The sequence below is a fragment of the Nannobrachium achirus genome (assembly GCF_963921795.1).
Source record: "Nannobrachium achirus genome assembly, chromosome: 1".
NCBI classification, from domain to species: Eukaryota; Metazoa; Chordata; class Actinopteri; order Myctophiformes; family Myctophidae; genus Nannobrachium; species Nannobrachium achirus.
This window is the reverse complement of record NC_137810.1, coordinates 28,093,247-28,119,581: the sequence shown is the minus strand read 5'-3', so window position 1 is coordinate 28,119,581 and position 26,335 is coordinate 28,093,247. Positions and strand designations below refer to the sequence as shown.

The window sequence follows — 26,335 nt, the reverse complement described above, 5'->3', positions numbered from 1 at the left end:
CGCATATAGAGTTCTATGGTAGAGCGAGTGTCCACATTGAGCTGATAATATGCAGACTTCAGCGTGGCAGGGTACTAGGCCATGCCAAATAAAATATAAATACACTGGCAATGTCCATTTTCAGGCTTTTGCTACATAATGCTGTGGTACCGGCTCCATAAACTCCTCGGTGACGTTTGATCACAAATAAATATTCCCAATTGAGAGCATCACGAGTCATGTTGGTGCTTATTGTGAAAGCAAAAGATGACTTCATGTTTTCTATTAGTTAACTGTAAAAATATCCTGCAAGGTCCCCGAATCTCTTGAGATGAGGTGAGATGACATAAGGTGTGTTTACACACAACGGTCGGTTACCTGCTGCCTCCATTGTTTCTGATGTTCACACAACAGCATTTTTGCTGGCATGGCAGTGGCAAGGAAGGTCAGAATGGCTGCCACACTGCGGGCCGGATTGGACCCCATCGGACCAGCGTTTTGACACCCCTGATTTAACATGTTTTTGTCTGGACCGCAAAAGCAGGGGCAGCCCTATAAACGCAGATATCATTCTCATTCGCTGAATGATGAGGTTACACCATTGGTAGTAGGCCTGTTGCTGTTGGCCTAAAAACGAACTAGCCAATCGCAGAATGATCGGCCCTCCAGGCTATGGGATGCAGTCTAGCCTAATTACATTTGACACTGGGGCTACATGCTGTTGAGTACAAATCTCTGACCCCAGCCTGGGTGATGTATTAAACTGGCACGACCAAACCCTACAAGAATAACACGAACACCTGAACATCACTGACTGATGAAGTTACACTGGCCAAGTAGTCGTTTCAAATGAAAAACTCTAAAGCATTTCCACCCATACTAGGTTTTGACATACCGTAGTCTTGTTTGTATTTTACTTAATCCTCTTCCATGTGTTAGGCTCTCTAGTGATATTGATATATGACTATGACTATGAATCTAATGTTTCTCTCTTCTAAACGACTGTGAGGATCACTCTGCTTGCTTTTACAGTACCAGTGAATGTTTAATTTTTTGTGTTGGTTTAAGAATAAGGACACTCAACATGGAAGGACAGCGTTCGAGCGTTGTTCCAGGTACATACAGTAGAAGGGTGAAGTAGAGCTACTGGTAATCAGTCATCAAAATGTCACTGTAGGTCAGGATACTGTAATCCTTGAGTCTTCAGTGCGAGTGGAGAGTAGAGACACAAGGTTACAGCTGAAGGCAGCTGATGGGACTGGGGAGGAGAGTGGGAAGGTTGGAAGATGGAGATGCGTTCAGACATAAGTGGCTGGGAGTCTGGGTTAGGAAGAGATGGCGGAATCCTTGGGAATGTTTGCTCCTCTTTCACTTTAGTTTTTTGCCTAGTAGAGTGCCTTTTGTCCTTGGCTGTCAAATTCTGACCAGGCATCATTCAGTTCCATGAATATCATCTTGGCATATTGTTCGTAGGGTTTCCCTGTTGCCTGGAAGGAATACGGAAATATACATCAGTTAGTATACTCTAGATCAGGGCCCCCAACCAGGGGTTCACTGGTGGTCCACGACACAGAAAATAATAATTGTCTGCAGAACAGTCCTCCTCAGTCCAAGATTCGATCAACCAGAAGATCTTGATAGGCTATTGAGTCGATAAAAAAAAAACAATTCACACCGTGCGGCAAAAGCTGCTGAGTGGCACAGCGCAAGTTAATGTAGGAATGGCCCTGGCTAGGCTGCATATCAATGGTCCAGAACCTGTTAAGTACTGTACTACTGTACTTGGCTACCTTTAAACCACAACTAACAAGACAGGACAAGTTTTGAAAGTCTTTGTCATGTTAATCATTTGGAGAAGTTATCCACCGCATATTGTAACATCTAAGCTAAAACAAACAATAAATAAATATGCAGGCCACCTATATATTATTATTATTATTATTATTTCAAGTTATTTCAAGAGATTATTCAACTCTCTCCAACTGTTTTTCAATTGGCGTGTGTGTGTGTCAGAGTACAATAGGAACAAGCATCTATATCCAGTGTTGGGAAAGTTCACTTTCTACATGAACTAGTTCAAAGTCCAGTTCACAAATTTTAAAATGAACTAGTTCAGTTCATAAATCAAAAGTTCATGGTTCCAAAAATGAACTTTTTTGCTTCTTTTTTTTTTCAGTAAGTTGCTGCAAGCTATTATTCGTCAAAATTATAGACACACCCGATATAGGACCACACACAGCAATTATTTAATCAAATTTAACATTGAGGTGCCCACTCTTCCTGCCACCGAATGCCACCGAATCCGTAATCCTTTCCCACCTTGCTTCTGTCTTTTCATAAAGCTGATAAACCTTTAATGTGAAGGCAAAAGTTACTAAATGTCCCACATCCTGCAGGTTTCTGCGTGTTGAAAATAGCTGATCTGCAAGCTCACAACGTGTCGTGGATGCGACGTGTTGTGAGCCTGCAGATCAGCTATTTTCGTCATGCAACGCGTCGCATGACGAAGTCTAAGTCAGGCTTTACTTGTGTTACTGTTGAGTGCAAAGTGAATGCAAAGAAAGACGAGACCACGCATGACCGGGCGCGGTGCGAACGAGCGCCGTTCACAGTGCCAGAATGAACACGCTCACAATAACATTCATCAAGCAGGAAATACAGTAGGCCTACATCAGTTCAATTTCGCCCAAAATATGAACGAGTTCATGAACGATCGATGATCATTGAACACGTTCTGGCACAACACTGTCTATATCTGTTTGTTTACTTGTTTGCGGGTCTATATGCGTGTGCATGCGGAGTACCCACATATGCATACATTCTATACAACTAAAAGTATATGAATGCATGTCCCTGTCCCAGTGTGCGACCTTTCTCACCTTATCTGGGTGGACCACCAGAACAGCTTTGCGATAAACCTTCTTGACCTGCTCTGGAGTGACCAGGTCAGCCATGCCCACGGGCTTCCAGCGCGTCTCTCCCTCCCACAGTACCGTATGCATGGTGGACAGCAGGGCACGGATGTTACGCTCCTTCCCGTCGATCCATTCAAGTATCTGGGATACACAAACACAACAGGGCGGTCAGCTGAAACCACTACATTTAGAGAAATATTATTGTGGAATCCGGGCACTCTCCAAGGGGTCTTTGAGGGGAGTTCCCCAACAAAGTGATTGATAGTTATGAACCCAAGTGGACACGCCAAGTGTATAGACGGAAGAGTAAAATTAACACTGAGGAATTATATAGTGCAGATTACGAACTGGGGGTCCTTCAAATTAAGACGTTTGAGAATCATTGATTGATTGAAGCTATTTTGAGTATTTAACTTCCCTCCAGTTCCTTAAGTCGATTAGCTCCATTGTAAACTTCAAGTGCTCCATGAACAGCTGGCTGAGTAGCAGCTGGACCTAACCATCAATTCATGGGGTTGTAACAGGTTCCATTTACAGTTCTTTGCTATTTTACTTGTATGTATGTATGTTGACATTGTATGAATGTATTTATTATCTAATTCATGTTTCTGTATGTGTCAGAGTTAAATTAACAACTTATTCAGTGTATTGCTCTGGTTGTGTGGGATGCTCCAGAAACAGATGGCAGACAGTGAGCCATTTTGATTCTTATTCTGTAACACCATCCTAATGTTTTTTAATTGCTTTCACTGGTACTTGTCACTTGTTTCAACCACCTACTTTGAGTCTCTCGGGATCCATCTCTTTGGCCATCTCCTCTTTCCTCATCTCTGCAATAGTCCTGGGTCCTTTTTTCTCCTTGGATCCAGCAAAGCCCTGAGATGACAGCAGGTCATCAAAGTTGGCATCTGATGCCCTAGGCTTGGGACCTGTCAATCAGGAGAGTGGGGGAGAGAGAGAGTGAGCGAGAGAGAGAGAGAGAGAGAGAGAGAGAGAGAGAGAGAGAGAGAGAGAGAGAGAGATTTCATTACATATATTATGTATTGTGTATATATTGTCACACACTAGTAATGCTCCCAAAAGTGTATTTTTGGTTTAGTTTTATTCCCCAATGTAAAATGTAACCTACACATTGGTTGTGAATAATTATGTATTTATTGTGGGCTCGCCTGGAAGGCGAGCACACGTATGTTATCTTCATTATTTATAGTCAGTCAGTCAGTCAGTCAGTCAGTATCTCCTCAAAACTTTGGCGCGATTCATCTCCTAAACGCTTACACCTTTAAACACCATTCAAATTTTTATGTGTTCAGCTTACTGAGGACACGTGTGCTTGTACTTTTGGTTTTGAAATGTTTTGTAGTTTAATTATAAAAAAATAAAAATGTTTAACTTTAAGCACCCAATGCATTTTCAATGGGTTTAGTGAGTGGAGACAGAGTGAGACATAGGAAAGGGACCCATGTTTATATTAAGTCGCTGTGGCTGCAATATTCACACTTCAGATATGCTATTTATATCAATGCGTTCACACAGGTCTGCTGTCTGATTTGATCCAAATGTCTAAGCTGTGTGATGTATAAAACTATAGTTATAGTTAAAACTATAAATAAATGTCCCTCTACACTCTACTGATTGACACAGCTGTGATTAAAGGCTTGGCTGTCATTGGCTGTTCTGTGGTGATGTAGCCTTACATAAGTAGACCCTGCAGTGACAATGCGAAAGTCTCGGCAGACACGTCTTAATGTAAGGCTAGTGGTGCTGCAAAGTAACCAAGTACATTTACTCAAGTATATACAAACAAGTACTTGTACCTACAGTACAATTTTTAGGTACTTTTACTCTACTTTCCATTTTTGTTACATATACTCTACTATAAATACAGCATTTGACAGCTTCAGTTACTTGTTATTTTGCAGATTTTATTATTAATAAAAAAACATAGACGGACCACTTAATACTGCTATGAAGTTGATCTACAATGTGCACGCACACGCACGCACGCACGCACGCACGCACGCACACACACACACACACACACACACACACACACACACACACACACACACACACAAACAACTGTTACTGTGGAGACGTTTGCTTGTATTTGTCTTTGAGACATGTTTTGTAGTGTTTTAGAAATTTTACTTAAAAAGAATAAGGTTTTAGGATCCCGGGCAATGGGATTTACAGTAGGCCTATATATCCTAGAACCCGCAGGGACACTCAGCCGTATTAGTGGTTGTTGTTGGTTGTCAGGGAGATATCACAACCAATGCATTTTCAAATCAGATCCACAAACACAATAAAAGTCATGCTCCACTCCTCAGTCTGGAGTGGCCACATAGAAGAACGCCTTGGTTATAGACATAGTGGAGGACAGATGTGATCTGGGATTGTTAACCTACAGTATATGCACTCAATATACACCCCTAGAACACATAAATAACACAGAATATGTACAGTAAGGTTCAGTACAGTACAGTAAAAAGTACAGTAAGGTTCAGTAGAGTACAGAAAGGTACAGTACAGTAAGGTATAGTAGAGTACAGTACAGTACAGTAAGGTACAGTAAAGTACAAAACAATACAGTAAGGTACAGTAGAGTACAATAAAGTACAGTAAGGTACAGTAGAGCAGGGGTTTTCAAAGTGGGTGACGGGGCACCCTGGGGTGCCACGACGGCAGTCCAGGGGTGCCGCGAAGATAATTTGATAAAATTCAGAATTTATTTGGACACTTGCAAAAATATTTAGTATCATTTTAAACTTGAAGTAGCCTACAAAGTTATTTTCAGTCAGTTTGAACCAAAATGGCTATTATCTCAATGTTTTCCTCGCAACACAAAACTAGTGAAAACAGCCGATCTACAAGCACACAACGCCTCGTAGATCTGCTGTTTTCACTAGTTTAGTACATTTTATAGATGATAAATACAAAACGGTTTTGGACATAACAACGATATGCTATAAATATAAGGTGCTGGGAGTGAAAATTATAATGTAGGGGTGCCTCGGATTAAACGAATATTTATGGGGTGCCCTGAGACAAAAAAGTTTGGGAACCCCTGCAGTAGAGTACAATAAAGTACAGTAAGGTACAGTAGAGTACAGTAAAGTACAGTAGAGTACAGTAAAGTACAGTATAGTAAGGTACAGTAGAGTACAGTACAGTAAGGTGCAGTAGAGTACAGTATAGTATAGTACAGTATGGTACAGTACAGTAAGGTACAGTACAGTAAGGTACAGTAGAGTACAGTAGAGTACAGTAAAGTACAGTAAGTTACAGTACAGTACAGTACAGTACAGTACAGTACAGTACAGTACAGTACAGTAAGGTGCAGTACAGTATAGTAAGGTACAGTACAATACTGTAAGGTACTGTACCTTACAGTACCTTAAAGTATCCTATTTGTTGGGTTGGAAGCGAGCCCACACTGTTTCGAAGGAACAGTTTTTCTAGTTTTTCTTTATTATTCATTATTTCGGTTGCTAGAGAAGCTATTCTCCCTCACACACCTTCTCAGTGGAAGTCTCAAACCAGTACTGAATTTGATTCTCTCCAACTCCATATCCTCTGTCACCTCTTTCCCTCTATCCTTCTCTGCCATCTTTTCATCCCACTCCCTCCAAATGAATCTCTCTCCCCCCTCTGACATTACTCACCTGTGCTGGCCTGTGCTTTCACCCCGCCAGGGGAACCGCCTCCCATTGCAGAGAAGCTGACATTGTAGTTGGGTCTGTTATGGGGCGAGGTGTGGGGCATTGAGTGGCTGGGGCTGGGCTTGGGCTGTGGGGTAGTGTTCTGTCCCTGGGCCTGCCATCCAGCAGCACCACCAGTACTGGCACCAGGCCCACCAGCACCACCAGCCGCAGCCGCACCGCCCCCAGGTTGCCAAGAGGGGAAGCCAGTTCCTGTGTGGGGCTGCCAACCACCTGCGTGCTGCGGAGAGGGAGGGGGCCGCAACGGTGAGCCCATAGGAGGGAAGGCAGGGGTGCTACCAGTAGGGGTGGTGGGCTTGCTGGAGAATCCAGAACCTCCTACAGGATGAAAACATAAAGGAAGAGGGGTTTTGACAAAGACAGCGAGAGAATAAGAAGAGTCAGTTCATTGTTTAGTATATTTTTGTCAAAAACGTCAAATAATGCGTCATACATTGGCCAGACTGACATATCGGTCTGGTTCTGAGCTACAGAGTACACATGTAATGACTGCTGATGACTGACCGGCAAGGCTGCCCCCCAGGTTGCCTAAGTCAGCGAAAGGATCCAGAGTGTTGGGCTTGGTCTGGTGGGTGGGGGTGCTGTGGACCGAACTGGTGGGACTGGTGGTGGCTGACCGACTAATACCAAAACCTCCTCCTGAAACAGGTGCTGTAATATACAGAGAAATGTCAAGTGGAGTGACACACCGCCCAAATGAAAGCCTCACAACTGTGTTGCAAAGTATACTGTTGGAATACATTTTATGGTGTTTGACACAGGTAGAATGAGATAAACATGAGCTCAATACAAACCACTAGAGGGCACTGTTTGACATATAAACAATGCAATGCTTGCATGCACGTGTGACTGTGTGTTTGTGTGTGTGTGTGTGTGTGTGTGTGTGTGTGTGTGTGTGTGCGTGCGTGCGTGCGTGCGTGCGTGCGTGCGTGCGTGCGTGCGTGCGTGCGTGCGTGCGTGCGTGCGTGTTTTATACCAGTGCATGTGGCAACAGGTCTGTTCCAGTCCCAACCCCCCATGGCATTCTGCTGCTGGATGTTGACTGTGGGGGGGACCGGGGAGCTCCGACCTGTCAGAGCACAGAAAGGTTAGTCACAGTAGACAGACCTCACAGCTAGGATGGCAGTCAGGTCATGCAACTCTCCATAGGAGCCCTGTATTTTGGCAATAACATGGTGTTATGACGTGTTATGACGTGTTTATGTGTTGTCAGCCTGCCTGTAGTAGTTATTTCCTGAAATGTGTAGCATAGTCCTTGGCTTATTCAAAAAAGCACAATATGACATAAGTGTCTCCACCCAAATCTGTGTTCAAGAAGATAATATAAATATATATACTGTAGCTATAATGTAATTGTACATTGTCATTTCAATATAACTATATGCTACTGATAATTGAAGCAATACCAGCCAGATGGGGTGACACAAGCTCCCATGTATCATCACGCACCAGTTATCATAATGCACCGCATTGGCCACCATACAGCAACATTGCTAGAACATCAGTCATTGCGTAGCATACAAGAGTTGAAGTGAGCAAAAGAATATTTTAAATTAATCAACACCAAAAAGGTGTGTGCACACCATGTGCGTGCACATGCATGCGTGTTTGCATGCAAGTGTGTTAGCGTGTTCATTGTATTGTGACTTGAAATGGTTTTAACGCAAACCTACAGTATGTGACAGTGGCCAAATAGTGAAAAAGGAAACCCCCGGTGAGTGTAGAGAGAGCGGGTACAGGTGTGCCAGTCAGTGCAGTGAGTGTAGAGAGAGCGGGTACAGGTGTGCCCAGAAGCTTTGCGGTAGCATGCCTTACCCATGCCTGTAGGCTGCAGAGTGGGAGATGGAGAGCGAGCATGCAGGAAGGGGTCTGGCTGACCCACATTACCTGGTCCAAGGAATGAAGACCTCAGGTCCTGAGGTTTGGGCATGGGACCTGCCCCGAAGGGATCCAATGCTGAGGGAAACAAAAGCTCATTGTTACTTGATAAATTAAAGTCATTTCAAATGTGTGAGTGTTAGTTTTTCGCTATTAATGTAAAGCCCTTATTTAAAGATTAGAATAGATAGTAGAGTGACGACCTGCAACATAGGTCACACAACCAGAGACAATCAAGGATTTTGCAGTAATGTAATCAAGACAGTGGAATTTGCCTATAAGATTATGATACATCTTGTGTGAAAAGTTTATATTTGGGCCTCGAGGGTGGTGCTTATGGCGTCACTTAACTAGTTAAGGATCATCTTCCAGGAAGCATGAAAGTGCTCAATAGATTAATTGCAATCTGCCTATTAGACTTGAGATAATCTGTATGCAAGTGAAAGGTTTAGCCTAAAGGCCATGCTGTTCTTACGGTGCAGGTTTCATAGCAATCTTCCCATAGATTTTAAGATGTAATTGGAAGGATGGAACTAGAGGAAAGGTCATTAGGTCACTATAAATAGTAAGCGCTATCCTCTAGAGAGCATGCATGTGCTCAGAGTTTCATAGCAATCCTCTCGTAAATTGTGATATATCTTGTGTTAAAGTGGAAATTTCAACCTAATGCAGAATCCACAAAGTTGTGAAGGTCAGTAGTGGCCATGCTCTGGGGGGTCATGAAGGTGCACAGAGAATTCTTTGGAAATTCAGCCAGAAGTGTTCGAGATACACCAAATGACATACCGTACAGTAGCCATCCTTGGAGCCGAACTACTAGCGCAGCTAAAAACTGTTTAACTTACAGTATGTGACCAATGACCATTATGTAATCTGAATCTCTACAGGAATATATCCAATTCCAAATTTCTTCTAATGAATAGAAAATGCACTCCAAAAAAGAGGGTTAGGGTGATAATTCTATGTTCTTGGACATATCGGTTTTAGTTAATAGAATACTAAGTTTGGGCAGTTTATCTAGTTTAAAGACTGGAACGTTAACACAGGGATCTCACCTGGCGGGGCAGGGGACGGGGAGGGCGAGGCAGTGTTAGGGGCTACTTTGTGTGGTGTGGACTGGGCAGAGGACGCTCCACTGCTCTGCTGAGGGGGGGCTCCAAACAGGTCACCCAGGAGGTCTGTGGTCATGGGTGCAGTAGAGGGGGGCTGAGCTGAGGGGCCGGGGGGGTTGATGCCATCCCCACCCAGGCCCAGGAGGTCCACTTCCTCTGCGGGCGGGGGTGCAGCGGGCACATGGACAGGGGGCTCTGGTCTCGGGGGGGCTGCGCTGGTGTTGCTCTGCTGGCTGGAGAGAGAGAGCATTTCATCGTCCGAGGGCTCGCTCTCTTCACCATGGCCTCGCCCTTCCAGTCCGCCAGTCTTACTGGGCTCTGTAAGGCACAGACAGACAGAATGAGAACCAGATGGAAACAGAAAGGCAGAAATAGGAGCGATGCAGAAAAGCTGCAAGGGAACTATGGACTATATTTAGCTACAAACAACATTTCTGATGCTCTGATCTACTGTACAGTATGTTACCAACACCGCATTCTACAGGAGCGCTAACCACTAGACTACAGGTACATGACAGCTGGCTTAGGGTTTAGCATCTGTGCTAATAGCTAAAGGGCAAAAATGAGGAATCTGATTAAACAGATTGCAATGATTCAACCCGTAAAAATAAAATAGACAGCCTAGGAAATACTACACAAGAAATGGGAGCTACTCGGTAAAACAGATGGACCTGCAGATATACTATATTTCACTTTGGTAGACCCATTTAAAATATCCCAACTGACATTTATTGTAGGCTGTTGTCCCTGATATGATTGAAAAGCATTCATTTTAACACAGTGAGAAAAAAAAGAAAATTGTGTGTTTACTTTGGCAGTATCATTGGATTTGACAATGAGTTTTTTTTTCCTTCTTCTTCTTCTTCTTCTTTTTATAAGTATCTCACTACAAGTTCCCAGTGGCCAGTATCATACGCGAATATAATTCAATAGTCAAATTTTCCTCCCAAATTGAAATATCACTATCACTAACAGGGCCCAGGCTGACTCAATTACAATTCAATTTGTTTAAAATGCAACGGGTAACAGCATTTAATTTGCTGTCAAGAGACCTTTATTCTTGAGTTATTTTAAAGGGTAACCGCATTACATTTGCTGTTGAGAGACCATTTAATCTTTAATTTCTTGAAGGCATGGTTAGCATTACACTTGCACACCAAAAGACTTTTCAGTATTTCAGTGTTTAATATGATTGAATTGAAAATGATCCAAACCCAGCCCTGCTGCTGCCGACTAACATTAAGGAACAGTTCACTAGTCTCCTCTACTGTCTTACCCTCCAGGTCCAAGCCCTCCATCTCATCTTGCAGAGAAAGAAATGAAAGTCTGTTAGGTGTTGTTTGTGTACATTTCAGTGTGCCAGTTTGACTTCTCGTGTGTACACCCTGCATGCACAGTAACATCCTATGTGTTCATTTAACTACGTCGTTCTATGCCAATTAGCAAAAATAGCCGATCTACAGATCACAATGCAATGCGCTGTAGGTCTGCTATTTTTGCAATTTTAGAATTTGATTTAAACTTCCTTTTTTCATACTGCAAGTGCACATGTGTGCATGGACATGCATGCCTGCGTGCATGTGTGTATCTGCCATTGTGTGCATGACTACTAGTGTATCCTCAAGCCACATACGTTGAAAGGTATCTGCATACTGTATGTTTGCAAGTGCATGTATACTGTACGGTATGTGCATGTGTACTGTAGCCATGATGAGTATGCATCAGTGCGGTTTATGGATATCTTGTACAGTGTGTGTGTGTGTGTGTGTGTGTGTGTGTGTGTGTGTGTGTGTGTGTGTGTGTGTGTGTGTGTGTGTGTGTGCGTGCGTGTGTGTGTGTGTGCGTGTGCGTGTGCGTGTGTGCGCGTGTGTGTGTGTGTGTGTCAGTACCAGCGATGGCCAGAGCATCCTGGTGCTCCTGGTGACAGGAGAAGAGGACAGTGGGGTTGAGGTCTTTGCAGGGGAACTGCTCCCATGGCGGTGTCAGGTCCTTCTGCTTGTCCACCGCCTCCACCTCCATGTCCAGCAGCACGTGGAACAGCTGCGGATACTTCTCTGGAGAGTCACACGCATCCAGCTCTGGCCTGGAGAGTTAACCCATTAACCCATTAACCCAGGGGTCTTCAACAGGGGGTCCGGGACCCCTAGGGGGTCCTCAGAGTTACTACAGGGGGTCCTCCAAATCTTTGTGTGATTTCTTTTTGAACACTACAGTCCATATTCGGGGAGCTTTAGCCAAAAATAGCCGATCTACAAGCTCACAATGCCTCGCGCTGCGAGGCGTTGTGAGCTTGTAGATCGGCTATTTTCGGCAAAAAGCTTCAGTGTAGAGGGGAAAAAGAACAGACTAAGTACAGAGTGAAAGGTCATGTTTATTAAGTATTGACGGTTCAAGTGGTTAAATATCTGAAAATTGACATGATTCCAAAATGCACTGATGATTGTGCTGTCAAAAGATGAAACTATATGGAATCAACTAAGGGGTCCTTGGCTTGAAAACGTTGAAGACCCTTGCATTAACCCATTAAGACCTGAGGCCCATTCTACCAACGCCTTCTGAATCAGTAGAGCTCACACTTTCAAGATCTTTCAAAAATGTTCAAAAATAGCAGATGTACAAGCTCGCAGAGTGGCACGGAGTGACTTGCTGTGAGCTTGTATATCTATTTTTGAATAGCCAACGCAAACAAATCTAAAATGACTGTTTTAATGGTTATTAAAACTCATCCCCTGCCGTTGAGTTTGACGAGCTATAGTTATGGGTCCACTCTGCTTATGACGAATATGACGAGTTATCAATTAGCTTTAATAACTATAAAACAAAAAAGTATGATCGCCGATTCGCCGTCCATAGCGCTCTCTGGAAGCGCCCTATTCACAAAAAACGGATCTGGATGTTCCAGAACGGAAATGGGGGGGCGGGACAACGACGCCTGTATCCTGTCTGCCGAAATGTCATCCGGTTCAATGTTGTGCAACACCAGCGTGGCGCTCCGTCGGTTTCGCTTTGAGCGATGGAAGGCTGTAGTGCTTTTTTGCTTACCGTGCCTGGATCGTATTGTGAATGCAATCGGTGAACCATCGCGCAATGGATTCGCGCGCGCGCCCACGTTAAAGGTAGGCAAAATCCTGGCGGTGTGGACCATTAGAAGGGTCTTAAAAATAGCGGTGGGTGAGTTAATGAGTGACATGAGTGAGTGGAGGATGTATAATATTGTTGCTGTTGTGCAGAAAGCGACGATATGTTAAAAAGAGAAATTTGGAACGTCTGACTAATGTATGATATCTTATGTGTGAAACAATTTCAAGAGGACTATTTTATCAGCTGCAATCCAACATAAGGTGATGTGACAGATCACATTTTGTGAATCATTCAAACTCATATAAAAGCGAGGTGCTTACTTATTAAACTTTAAGACGGTGGTCCCTGGAGCAATGAAGCCTGTGTGGAACTGGATCTGGAACATCTGGGTGTTGGACACCTGGCATGAGGACAACAGCAGGTTGGAGGTTGGAGAAAAACAAGACCCGGGCACGTTGTTGTGAATGTAAATGATTCAGTGGACGGATGTGTCACCACTGCAATGCTAATGTAACTCACCTGATGTGCCATGCTGTCTTTAACCACTTAAGTCCTGCCATATTTCAAAAATAGCAACAAGAAATAGCAGCTCTACAAGCTCACATGTCACATATCAACAAATTGTGAGCTTGCAGATCTAATATCTTTGCTGTTTTTGAGAAATTGAGAAATTAGTTTTAAAGGTTTTGGCATTCCCAAAATAGGGACACAAGGGTTGATGTGGTTAAGATAATAGTGACAGGCTCTGTACATAACATCATTTTGCCATCACTGCTTTGCCCCTTCTGCTTCCTTATGATACACACACTCTGTACCATTCATTGTAGTGTGACACACACAGACCATTAATACATGAACCCAAGCATCCCTATTCTGGGCATGCCATATACTGTACACCATAGGCAACATTTGACCAAAATAGATGAACATTGGGTGAAAATAGCGGATCTGCAAGCTCACAACGTGTGAGACACATTGTGAGCCTGTAGATAGGCTAGTTTTGATTGATTTGACATACAACAAAGTACTTATATTTGGGTTTGACAATGAGGATTGCAAAGACCAGCTGAAATGAATGATTATATCTGTGGTCATAATGACATTTTTGGGGGATTTTTTTTTCTATATTTTTATATCAAAAGTCGAATCTTAATTACTTTCTGTCAAATCATAATGCATAATTACATCGGCATATCAATCGATTTTATACAATCATGTGATGACAGGCAACTGTCAATCAGTCTGCTAAACCCTAGATGGCGGTGTTACATTCCAATCAAAGACATTAGCTGCTGCAGCTTTACAAATAGATGCTACTAAATAAATATTTGCTTACAAACATAAACATATTTGACATAATCTTGATTCAGCACTGCCTTGTTGCATCCATTTAAACGTGTTTCAGTCAGTGACCTGCCCCCGTCGCCGTGTTTGGCTAAGAAAGCACCCAGCCCCTGTTTCACTGGGAAAAACGTCACAATAATGTTCACAAAAAGGTGGCCGCTCCAGCTGTTCTTTAAAAATGAAATGAAACAGTTTCATAGTGTGTAGCACACACAGGCAGTACAACTCTGCCTACAGTATGTGTGGGGTTTCTCCAGTACCTTGGCCTGTAGACGTCCCCCGATGGTGGACCTCATATGAGAGACGGACAGCACCACGTCCCCGTGGACACTCACACCCAGAGGGAACACCACCTTCCCCTCCTGCACCCTATACTCCCTGGAGAGGACATCAGAGCCAGACCATGAGAACATGGCACGAGAGACAAGAGAAGAACACTCACGGCCGGGCTACACCAAGCCTTTTTACGCGCGTACCGGTATGCACGTTTTGGAAAGATCCAATATATATCAATTCAGCCAGCTACACTAGGCACACGGATAGTGCGAACCATGGATACACATTCCCTAAAAATAGGATTGGTTCTATTTTATACATACGCGTATGTAGCCAGGGGCTTTTCGCACACGCACAGACAGCGCACGCATACGCGTGCGTTTTCTGGTGTAGCACGGCCGTAAGTGGTACATCAGTGGTTGTCAACCTGTGGGTCAGACATGATTTGTGTGTGTGTGTGTGTGTGTGTGTGTGTGTGTGTGTGTGTGTGTGTGTGTGTGTGTGTGTGTGTGTGTGTGTGTGTGTGTGTGTGTGTGTGTGTGTGTGTGGACTTTTAAGACCTTTTTACAGTAATGCCTCCAAAAAAAGAAGGAAAGAAAAGAAAAAGACCATACTGCATCGAAAGTAATCAACAAACTACTATAAAAGCTGGTCGTAAATTGGCCAAATTGTCAAATAATACAAGAAAAAAGGCAAAACATTTGAAAATAGCAGAGGGTTGTGAGCTTGTAGAGCTGCTATTTTCACTATATATATCCGTGGAGCCGAGTCAAATCAAATGCTATTGATCATCCCCCTAAAATTCCAAATGCTTATCAGGGTGGGGGGGGGGGTCCAAGTTCAAATAGGATTATTTTGGGGGGGTTGCGGCCAGAAAAGTTTGAGAACCAAATCATTATTATGGGTTGAGAGAGAAAGGAGAGAATTGGGGATTTCAGATGCATGGTGGGGACAGTGTATTTATGGGTGGGTTTTTGTGCATGCGAGGGCGAGGATCACTGGGACTATGTGTCCTACCTCATCCTCTCGTAATCCTGCGCGGTGCTGAAGATCTTGGTCTCACCGATGAGGACGTCACAGAAGGGACGACAGCCGCTGCGCTGTTTGTTGAAGCAGGGGACGGGGGATATGGTCAGGGTCTTTATCACCAGGGGCTTGGAGTGGGGCAGACTGGGCTTCTCTGACACCATGCTACACACATATCCTATGTACCTGCATGGGGACACAGATGTTTGACACCATAGGGGGCCTTCACTAGCATTGTACTTTACACTACTCAAAACACCTCATCTGGTTCTCAAAGAACACACTTACAAATAAGCTCAATTGTGACTAATCCAGGGGTCTTCAACGTTTTCAGGCCAAGGACCCCTTACCCCAGGGCTCCACTGGCTGCGTCGCGTTGCTCTGCGTCTTGACGGCGTCATTGACGCAGACACGTTGCCGTCCGACTGGCTCCACAGAACGTGAATGTGTTGATATTTCAATCAAAGATCATAGGATATTCGCATTATCAACTGTAGTAAAGTGCCGGAAAAAAATAGCAGATATACAAGCTCACAACATGTCGAGTGCATGAATCTGTCATCATGCTGTTGTGACTGTGTCTGAGCTTGTAGATTGGCTATTTTCGGTACACCAGTCCAGCGCAGCCACGATAATGTATAGCCTAAAATCAGACTCAGTCACTCACTGCTGGCCTGTTTTTAGGAGGAAGAATTGAGAAAGTTGTTGCCTGTTGTGAACTTGTGATTAGCCTATATCAAGTGGGAAGACCACTGTAATTACATAAAAAAATTGCGAGGAATTTTGGGACATCTAGTCACCCTTGTGAATGACGTGAATGGATACCAACAGCAGAAAGGCACGTACGGTATATACATTTAATATGCAATGCAATTACATTTAATCATAATTTATACATGACTGGACGTTGTGGACGCCGTCAAAAAATTGAACCGGGGCAATTTTTGAGTTTGGACGCCGGCACCGGAGCGTCCGACGTTGACGTTACCGTCGGCAGTGGAGCTCCCTTCATTGATTAAAACGGGAGTGTTCCCAACGTTGACGTTGACGCGACGCTCGACGCGCTCGGTGGAGCCGGGGGGTAAGCTGAGAGAGAGATGAAGCAGGGAACCCCTCTACATATTGTATAAATGTGTGATGGAGATTCTCATCGATTTCATAGATAGATTCATACAGCACTGTCATCAGTCTACGTTGGATTCTTGTTAATGTGTATTTTCAGACATTTAACCACTTAAATCGTCGATATTTTGTAAACTTCACCTTCCACTATGTAATTGGTCTGCTGTTTTTACCTCTACACCAAACCTATTTGCCGAAAATAGCCGATCTACAAGCTCTCAACGCCTCACAGCGCGAGGTGTTGAGAGCTTGTAGATCTGCTATTTTTGGCTAAAGTTCTCCTTGGAATAGGGATGGGAGGGTTCAAGTTGTTAATTTAAAATAATTATCCTATCAGCTATCACAGGATTTGTTGAAGATCCTTGGATTAATCATTAGCATCCCGAATGTAAAACATTATGTAATCTTTAATAATACAGTAGATTACTGTGTACCATGAATTGAACTAGAATTATATTAGTTTCACCATCCATTTTTATTTTATGTGTAGCTATAGAAGGCCTTGATTAAGAGAGTGATATATGGCATATACTACTGTATCTGGAACTAAACATCTCCCTATCATCCAAAAAAGAATGCCCCCCACCCTGAGGGAGATAATAGGCTTCTGGGCTTCAGGCAGGACTAGTCTGTTACATTCATTCCCCCCTTTGACAGTCTTGCTGACGCTGATCGAGGACTACTACACATGCATGACACGTTTTTAATATCGTCGCTAATGACAAATGGGGCGAAATGATGACTGCTGCAATAAATCTCGATGCACTCTGCACACAACAGGTTTGATTACATAAACTCAGGCTCGTATAGAGCATCGCAGCGGAAGTGGTTTACTGGTCTCAATAAAAAATCTCCCATTCATTTTCCCCATGCATAGACTTTTACAAAAATATTTATAACAATTATGTTAAGCCTAGAACCAAGCCATCCAGGATTGCAGTGAATCATGACGATAAAACCTTTGATCCTATGTGAAAACATATTTTAATATTACATTATTTGATATACTACATTTAATAAATACCCTTTGTTTAGCGATTTTCAAAATGTTCTTTTCATAGAAACAAAGGTTTTATGGTCATGAATGATTCACTGCAATCCTGGATGGTTTGGATCTAGGCTTAACATAATTGTTACAAATATTTTCGTGAAAGTCTATGAGGAAAATGAACGGACCAGTAAACCACGACCACTGCGATGCTCTATAAGGCTGCTAAAGAAGGAGGCTGTTAATCAACCACAGAGGTGGTTGAAAGATGGTCATTATCTGATTCCGATTCCGATCTCAGTGTTTCACTTGACAGAATGTTTCTTGGCACGGAGAAGCTAAACAGCAAAACTCTCTAATGACGTCAATACAAATGGGACTGAGTGGTAGCTCCCCTAGGGCAGCTCACCCAACCTTCACATACTGTATGGACAGGATTTGATTTGTGAACCAAACAGAGGGTGGGGCGTTTTCTTAACTACGAAAACCCTTTATCACTTTTCATATGAAGATTTTCAAAAATAGCAAGTCTTTTTGAAAACAGAATCTTATGAAAATAAATACATTTAAAATTAATAATTTAAATTGTGGTATATCAAATATATCAGAAAACCTCCATTTTCCAAAAGGAAATGGCTGTATGAAATTCACTCTTCAATATATATCTTCAGTATATGGCAAAATAAATGACAAAATATCAAAAGCAGAATAATGGTTTTCCCTCTAGCCCCAACACTCACCCCCAACAAATCAAACCCTGCATTATGTAGAACCTACAACACGCATGCACACACACACACACACACACACACACACACACACACACACACACACACACACACACACACACACACACACACACACACACACACACACACACACACACGCACACACAGTCCCACTTTGAGGGATTCTAACCTGCGGTGTGAGGCCAGAGACCGGAGCCTGGTCTCTTGGCGCTGAGAAGCTGCATTGCGGGCACTGGGTTGGTGAAGAGGTGGCAGAAGCAGAACATGGCACACACCAACACACCCGAGGGAGCACGGCCGTCCTGTTGAAACAACACAGAGGACATTTCACCTTTCACAATCTTGGAAACGGACATTTCAAAAAACCCAAATAATCCCCAATACTGTATTACCTTGCAGGGCACATAGAGTCAAGACCCATTTTACTGCAGTGTTTTTAAAATGTAGGTTGTGATTAATATTTTTACCTTTCCTACAAATCTTTCAGAAATTGGTTATGGAATGGAAGATTTCCAGAAAAAAAGTATAGTGGAAATAGCTAATCTACAAGCTCATAAACTGATGACACATTATGTTGTTTAAGTGAAGATCTGACTGTCTAGTGGGCAGTGCTACAGACTGACTTAAATAAAATAAACATCTGAAATAACTTGTTACCACTGTAAGCTTTCCTTGGACAGCAAATAGACATTTAACCGCATAAACCCTATTGTGGGCATGTCAGAACAGGCAAACGTTCTGCAAAAATATGAACATTCTGTCAAAATAGCAGTTCTACAAGCTCACAACATTGCAAGCTTAACATGGTTAACTGAGTTAGCATCAGATCCTTCCTGGCTTCACAGCATACAGGATGGATCAATAACTCTTGGTGCAAAAATTTGAAAATCCTGAATAGCCCTAGTTCACCAGACCTTGAATTCGTGATGGTCGCCTGTCGGCCATTTTATATTCCTCACAAATGAAAACAACAAAATAATGGCTGGCACAAAAACTAATTTCACACACATTTACACCTGTAAACCTGTGATCATGTGACAATAAAACTAATACTGATTCTGAGCTATTTTTACAGTTGGTATATAGTGTATAAGGTGGTTAAGTGATGAAAGAATGTGTTCCTTCTCAGGAAAGCTTGGGAAATAAAGGGGAGAATAAAAAGCTAGCTGAGCTGTCACTGCTCAAACTGAAACTATACTGTCAATGCTGTTTGATAAATATATCCACGTTGTTATAAATAGATCAAGTCTAAGGTTTGTTTGAGGAAAATCAAATATCTCTTGTGCAGAGATATTTTTACAAATCCTGTTTTAGGAACTGAATTGTGTGGTGGAGATCATGACGGATTGGAGGATTGCCTTGACAAAACACAAAGAAACCACAGAACCAGCCCACTTGACAGTGCACAGTATTATTGTCACAGAATTATAACTGGGCAATTTCACTGAAAGGCCTTGCATTTGTTATTTTCCTGAGTTTCAACCGTCCACTCTAAAATCTATCTATTTATCTATCCATCAAAATCCAAATTCTTTTACCGTGCTGTGACACCATGAGTCACATGCTAGTTTTCGGCATGGTTTAATAGAAGGACATCCAAAGCTAACACGCAGCACTGTGTGAATGACTTTCTTTTAGTTTGTCATGGGGGTTTCATTCTCCTTTGGATAAAGGGAGCATCTATGCCTGACTGACTGGCTGAGTCCCAGCAGAACGCAGGGTAACAGGCATGATGGAAACTAAAGCTCAGCAGAAACAATGGGCAAAACTTAACTACTCCAGGCTGTGTTTTACTTGGAATCAAGGCAGGCCAAAAATCCAAATCCAAGGAGTGACCACAGAGAGGAGTTGGAGTGGATAGCGGGAGAAAAAGGGCGAAAATTATGTATGTGTACTGTTCATTCAGTTAAAACATTCTTCAGTGGAGGATGGCCAAATAATCCTGTATTGTCTCTTAATGCTTACAGTTATGGCCATTGATGGTTCAGTGACTTCATTTGCACAAGACACTTCAAGTAGTAGGTTATGCTTCATAAGTTCACATACACGATAAAATCACTTGTTATGCTCGTTATTTTTGTGGTGTAATAAAACGTTTTTCAAATTCATTCAATTCAATTCAACAAAGTGCTTTTACACAATATCCAAACAGATAGGCTTGGGCTGAGGATAATGGAAACGGAGGATAATTTAAAGTTACACCATTGCTCCACTTGAAACACACAGCCATGCTGGAATACAGCAGAATGCTGTATTGTTACACTGCAAAAAAACCTACTCTAAATATAAGAAAAAAAATATGTTTTTGAGTATAAATCAACTAAAAACAAGTAAGATTATCTGCCAGTGGGGTAAGAAATTTTTTCCCGGTAAGATTTCTTGAAATAAGAAAATATATCAAGGCTTTAGGGAAGTCAGGGATTCTTAAAATAAGTTCATTAAACCCCATTCCAAGTAATTAATTAAGTCATATAAACTCAGAATTAGTTGGCAAACCTCTTCAAATAGGTTTTTCAGACTCATTCCAAGCAATATATTCAAGTCAAATAGACTCATAACTACCCGTTTAAGTCATAGAAACTCAAAATTAGTTGGCAAACTTCTTCAAATAAGATTTTCAGACTCATTCCAAGCACTAAATGTAAGTTAAATAAACTCGTAACTAGTCATTTAAGTCATAGAAACTCAAAATTAGTTGGCAAACCTCTTCAAATAAGTTGTTCAGACTCATTCCAAGCACTATATTTAAGTCAAAAAGACTGATAACTAGCCATTAAAGGTCTTGAAATCGGTGGTAAAATCCCCTTTCAAGCACAATACCAAGTCAAAGAGACTAATAACTAGCCATTAAAGGAGTAGTTCACCTCAAAATGAATTTTCTATTCGGGTCCCCATCCGGAATCAATGGGGTAAATTTACAATAATCGGATTTTGTCTTAGGAATGCAACAAATACAAACAAATATATTCTTGAACTCAAGTCTCCATGGCGTGAGTAAACAAAAGAAGAAAAGTCATTTTGGGGGTGAACTACTCCTTTAAAGGTCTTGAAATTTAAGTGTTAATCCCTTTCCAAAATACCCCAAAGCTACTCAAATAAGCGGTAAAAAGCAAATCCTGAAATGTAGTAAATAAATGAAGGCATAATGAATGTTCTCAAAATTTATTATAAAACAATTAAGTGTGAGAGTGTTACAGTAAATTGTTTACAGTAGTACATTTTTGAGTAAACACTGAGTGAATAGATTTACTAAGCACTTTTATTTCTGTCTCAGTTGAATTTACTATAGGGATAATCAAGGCACCCTGTTTCCTTCCAGCTCACCACGACCAAAGAAGCTGGGTATGTGTTTACTTTTCAGTAAACACATACTAAGCACTTATTTTTGCACTCCCAGCACTTGACAATAAAGAGACCCAAACCAAACCAGAGATCAGTGTCACAATGTCTTTCTGTCCATCCGCCATGCATGCTGACACTACACCACCACAAGAGCCAGATGCTGAAACATGCCAGAAGTTGGAGATGACTGACGTCATTAAGACACCATGTACAGTGCAGCCACATCCAGCCTGAATCAGATCTGGGCCACATCCAGACTGGAATCCGATCGGTTTTAATGGTCACGTGTTGTTAATACAGATGAGATTCCAATCTGGATGTGGCCCAGATCTGATTCAGGCTGGATTTAAATTGGCTGACAACTGAATTTGCCAGAGTCAGGGCACTCCAAGCACTTGACAATAAAGTGCTCTTTACATTGTCATTACAGTATTACAGTGCTTACAGAGCAATTCAATTTTTAAACTTTGAATGGCTGCCAAGTCACTGAAGTCAGCCCGCATTTGGAGATGGCTGACGACCGACACTAAACAGTGCCCACATCAGATACTCCCACATGCGGAAACAGTTAACAAATTTAGAGATGACCGACATGACAGACGGACGGACAGAACATCTTAAGAGTATGTTCTGATCCTGGATAGGCCTAAATTTGGAGATTGCTGACTTAACACTGTAGATACGTACACTATAGAGATTACTACTTACAGAGCTTTCACATAAAACCACCAAAGCTTTAACAACATAAGGTACCAGAGCTTTAACATAATAGCGGCACTTTAACTAGCAAAAATAAAACTGCCAGAGCTTTTAACAACAAAAGGTACCAGAGCTTTAACATAATAGCAGCACTTTAACTTTACAAAAAATACAGGAGATCTTTGACACCCCCACAGTGAGAAATACAGTCACTAGCATGATTGCGATACTGCAAGCCAGTGAACATGGACAGAAGCACTGCTACCCGAAGAAACAAGGGCCAACACCTAAGCGAGGCGTCCCCAAGAAGAGACGTCGCCTCAACCTTTCTCCCAGTGATGACGAATCCAGTGGCTCAACCATCATTTTGTCCCAAACCACTGAGACCTCTGGGGATTTTGGGGAGCCCAGCACCAGATGATGGACCTGATGGCCCTGTTGCATGCAAGTAGATTTGGCTATAGGCTAAGCCTTTTTACACCAGGTACCACCTCAGAAAATGTTTTTCCAAGTACCATCATAATAACTGATGTTAATATAGGTGTGTAGCACAGTTAAAACACTAATTCATTCATTTAAGGAGTTCTCTTTTTTTAAATATATTTCCAAGCTAATAATTTCACCAGGTCATTGGACAGATGCATCCACTAGGCCTGTGAACTGATGATATCTTCAATGTTGTCATGCTAATTTAAGCACAGAGCCTATTTCAGCCTATTGCTTGATCAGAATAACAACCTGTAGTATAATGTAAATATTTCACTCTGCTTCTATGATTTCTTTTTTGGGAGACTCCAAACCTATAACCATGATTTGTGTATTGTGTTCTCGATTTTAGCGGAGGAGAGTCAACTAGTGGAGGTTGACTGTCGAAGACAGCCGTGAAGCACAGGCCAGGCATTACAAGACGCTTCAGGAATTGCTAAAAAGGCCTAAACCAAACCAGAGTGACGTGGCACAACTGCTGGAGCTCGATGCCAGGAGGGCCTTCATAGACAGCGATGAAACACTGAACAAGGAAGACAGGCCTGCAAAGATCCTTAAAGCATATCCTTGCTTCAAGGATCTTAAACATGCAAGTGAAGTGATAGGTTTACATTATACTACAGGTTGTTATTTTGATCATGCAATAGGCTGCAATAGGGGCTCTGTGCTTAAATTGGCATGACAACATTGAAGATTTCATCAGTTCACGGGCTTATAATTTGAGCGGGTCAAATTATTGGCTTAGAAATATATCTAAAAACAATAACTCCTTGAATGAATGGATTTGTGTGTTAACTTGACATTACAGCACCTGGTATTGTACTTTACAAGCACCTCTACTTTACATCAACAAATAAAATAAATAAAAACAAATAAAAAATACAGCATCCGTTATTGCACTTCACTAGCACCTCACTACTTCCCATCAACAAAAGTCTTCCACTCTGCCAAGGCTTTTTGTAGGATGGAGTGGTGTCACGGTCATGTATGTCATCACATAATATTTCTGTCTGCACGACAGACAGGAGTGTAGCCACGCACTTGGGGTACGTGAGATGGAAGGTGTAGTAATAGCCAAGTAAATAGATCAGACCGTCAATCAGCTGCTCCTCTGGAAAGATGGTGATGGGAGTGTTCCCCACAGCAACCAAACAGCGGGGCCTATCCAGGATCAGGACGGGGCTCTGGAGGGGTCTCTTCTGGTGGTAGAGATTTGGGTCTTCAGATGGCTACAGCAAAACAAAGAAAAACAATATAGAAATGATTTCAGTAAACATAAATGGGCAACTGGCAAACCGACTTGTCACTTAATAACAGAAAACCGATATAGTATTGATTTCAGTATTTTTTTAAGTCCAATGTATTTGTAGTTAAGTTCATTTAAGTTAATAAACCTTGCATAAATGCATTAGAAAATACACTTCAGAATTCCAATAAAAATAAAAAAGAATAGCAGATATACAAGCATAAAACATACCACACGGACATGTTTTGAGCTTGTAGATCAGCTATTTTGTCTATTTGGTGTGACACTCCTACCTCAAGGATGTGGAGCAACGCTTCACTGGGTCCTCCCAGCTTCTTTGGTGGTGGGGAGCTGGAGGGAAACAGGGTGCCTTGATTCTCCCTACAGCAAATTCAACTGAGACAAAAATAAAAGTGCTTAGTAAATCTATTCACTCAGTGTTGTTTACTCAAAAATGTACTACTGTAAACAATTAAGGCGTTTAGCTGACGCTCTTAATCCAGAGCGACATACATTAAGCAAGGTCAATACATCAAACTCATTGTAATCTAAGAAAAAACTAAAGTAAACAAAAATGCAATCTAACTTATAGTTAAGGTTAAAGAGCAGGTGCTATGGGCTATGATGGAGTCTGAAGAGGTGAGTCTTCAGACCACGGCAGAACCTAGAGAGTGGGTCTGTAGTTCTAAGAGCAACAGGAAGATATTACACATTTTGGGTGCCAGAAGGGCGACTTGTCTAGGACGAGTGGATGAGAGCAAAATCACTTACCTCCATCCAAAGGAAGCTGTGCTTGCCTTGTTCCAGGCAGCGTAGAACTGGACCTGGCAGCAGAAGCTATCCCACCTCTTCTTGGCCTCAGTGAAGTTAGGGTTATCCTTTGCCAAGATCCGACGTAGCTCATCTTTAACTTAGAAAAAAAGTTAAAAAAAAACAACAAAAAAAACATTGAAACAACTGCTGTATGTAGAGGTAAAAGCAAAAAGAAATCCCAAGACTGAAATGTATTTTTGGACCCATGTCCCAATATGATTTGTCGTGTCGTGTGATTTTAATTGTAGCTTGTAGATCTTTTTTTTTTTTTTCAAAGTTACATAATTATCTACCGTGGGGGAGGCTCTCTCCAATCCGACATGTCGCCACTCCGAAATTGGCTTCTTATTGTCGGAGTGGCAACACTCCCATGGGGGTTCAGGTTAGGGTTAGAGATAGGGTTAGTGTCGGAATGGAGACATGTCGGAAAGGAGACATGTCGGAGTGGTGGGATGTACTCCTACCGTGGGAGTGGAGAGAAGGAAGACGTTCTGGATCCAACAGGGCCAGATTTGTCTTGTGGATTCTCATTCTAAGTAAAGCAGATAAAACATTTACAAAGTGGTAAATAACTGACCCAATTTAAAACTCTGTCACTGATATTTGCCAAACAATGCAGTTATAATACCTCTGGGTGAATTGGAGCCCACAAGCGCTTTCTGTGGCCAAAGTCAGCCTGGCCTGGAAAAACCTCCATCAAATCCTCTTGGGTGAGGGTGCGTAGCATGTCTGCTTCTAATGTAAAGCAAAATGAACACATCAATAATATAATAACTATTAATTTACGGAATGTATGTCCATCTCTGTCTGCACTGAAACTAAACAGTGTCGTCACCATGGTAACAGCTGCATGATGAAACAATGTCCAAATATGGGCATTGACATGACACTGATATGTCTGGGTTCTCCACCATTAATTCTGAGACTCCTACACCCCTACATTTAATCAATCCCCCATATACTGTGCAAATCCCCAGGGGACTAGTTTATACCTAGTTTTGTGTTGTTTCAATACAGTATTTATCAATTTCTATTTTTATTTTTTTTGCTTAACTTCTTAGGCTTTTCTACCATTTTGAACAATATTTTTACCACTTTGAACAATATGTTTTTAAATACTTCAAATGGATAGCTACATTGACACATTGTGAGCTTGTAGATCAGCTATTTGAACCATTTAAAATGCTTTTCAAAATAGTAAAAAAAATATCCACCATGGTTTAAGTTACAATGGGATTGAATAGGAAGGGGCGTGTCTGATCAAATGAATATCAATATGTAAATAGGTGTAACTCAGAGTGAGGAGAACCTAAGTGAGTAGACCCTCATTGGCTTCTTTTTGACCATACTGTTATGGGGGTCCTAGAAATTAAAAAAAGTTGAGAAACACTTCACTATATTGAACAGAGCCTTCGATGTCATGCTCTGCATACTATGTTGAACAACTTGAAAACAGTCTGGGGTGTTCACAAAAGCATGGGTCGACAACAATTACCCACATTTGTTTATGAAAGTAAAATATCCTTTTAAGGTGGTCGCCAGCTAAATGGTCCA

At 42.0% G+C, this 26,335-nt stretch overlaps 1 protein-coding gene across 1 annotated transcript in view; it reads right to left on the bottom strand.

The window, feature by feature from the left end:
- Positions 1-1,364: 1,364 nt before the first annotated feature.
- Positions 1,365-26,335, bottom strand: part of dnajc6 (DnaJ (Hsp40) homolog, subfamily C, member 6) — a gene marked incomplete at both ends in the record, with an annotated part of 64,027 nt that continues 39,056 nt past the window's right edge. The window contains 15 exon segments of the mRNA XM_080724156.1: positions 1,365-1,466; positions 2,859-3,035; positions 3,675-3,823; positions 6,563-6,937; positions 7,124-7,258; positions 7,596-7,688; positions 8,435-8,575; positions 9,553-9,927; positions 10,886-10,912; positions 11,499-11,692; positions 13,011-13,090; positions 14,295-14,412; positions 15,328-15,522; positions 18,365-18,374; positions 18,377-18,497. Coding sequence (XP_080580282.1) covers positions 1,365-1,466; positions 2,859-3,035; positions 3,675-3,823; positions 6,563-6,937; positions 7,124-7,258; positions 7,596-7,688; positions 8,435-8,575; positions 9,553-9,927; positions 10,886-10,912; positions 11,499-11,692; positions 13,011-13,090; positions 14,295-14,412; positions 15,328-15,522; positions 18,365-18,374; positions 18,377-18,497 — 2,292 coding nt within the window.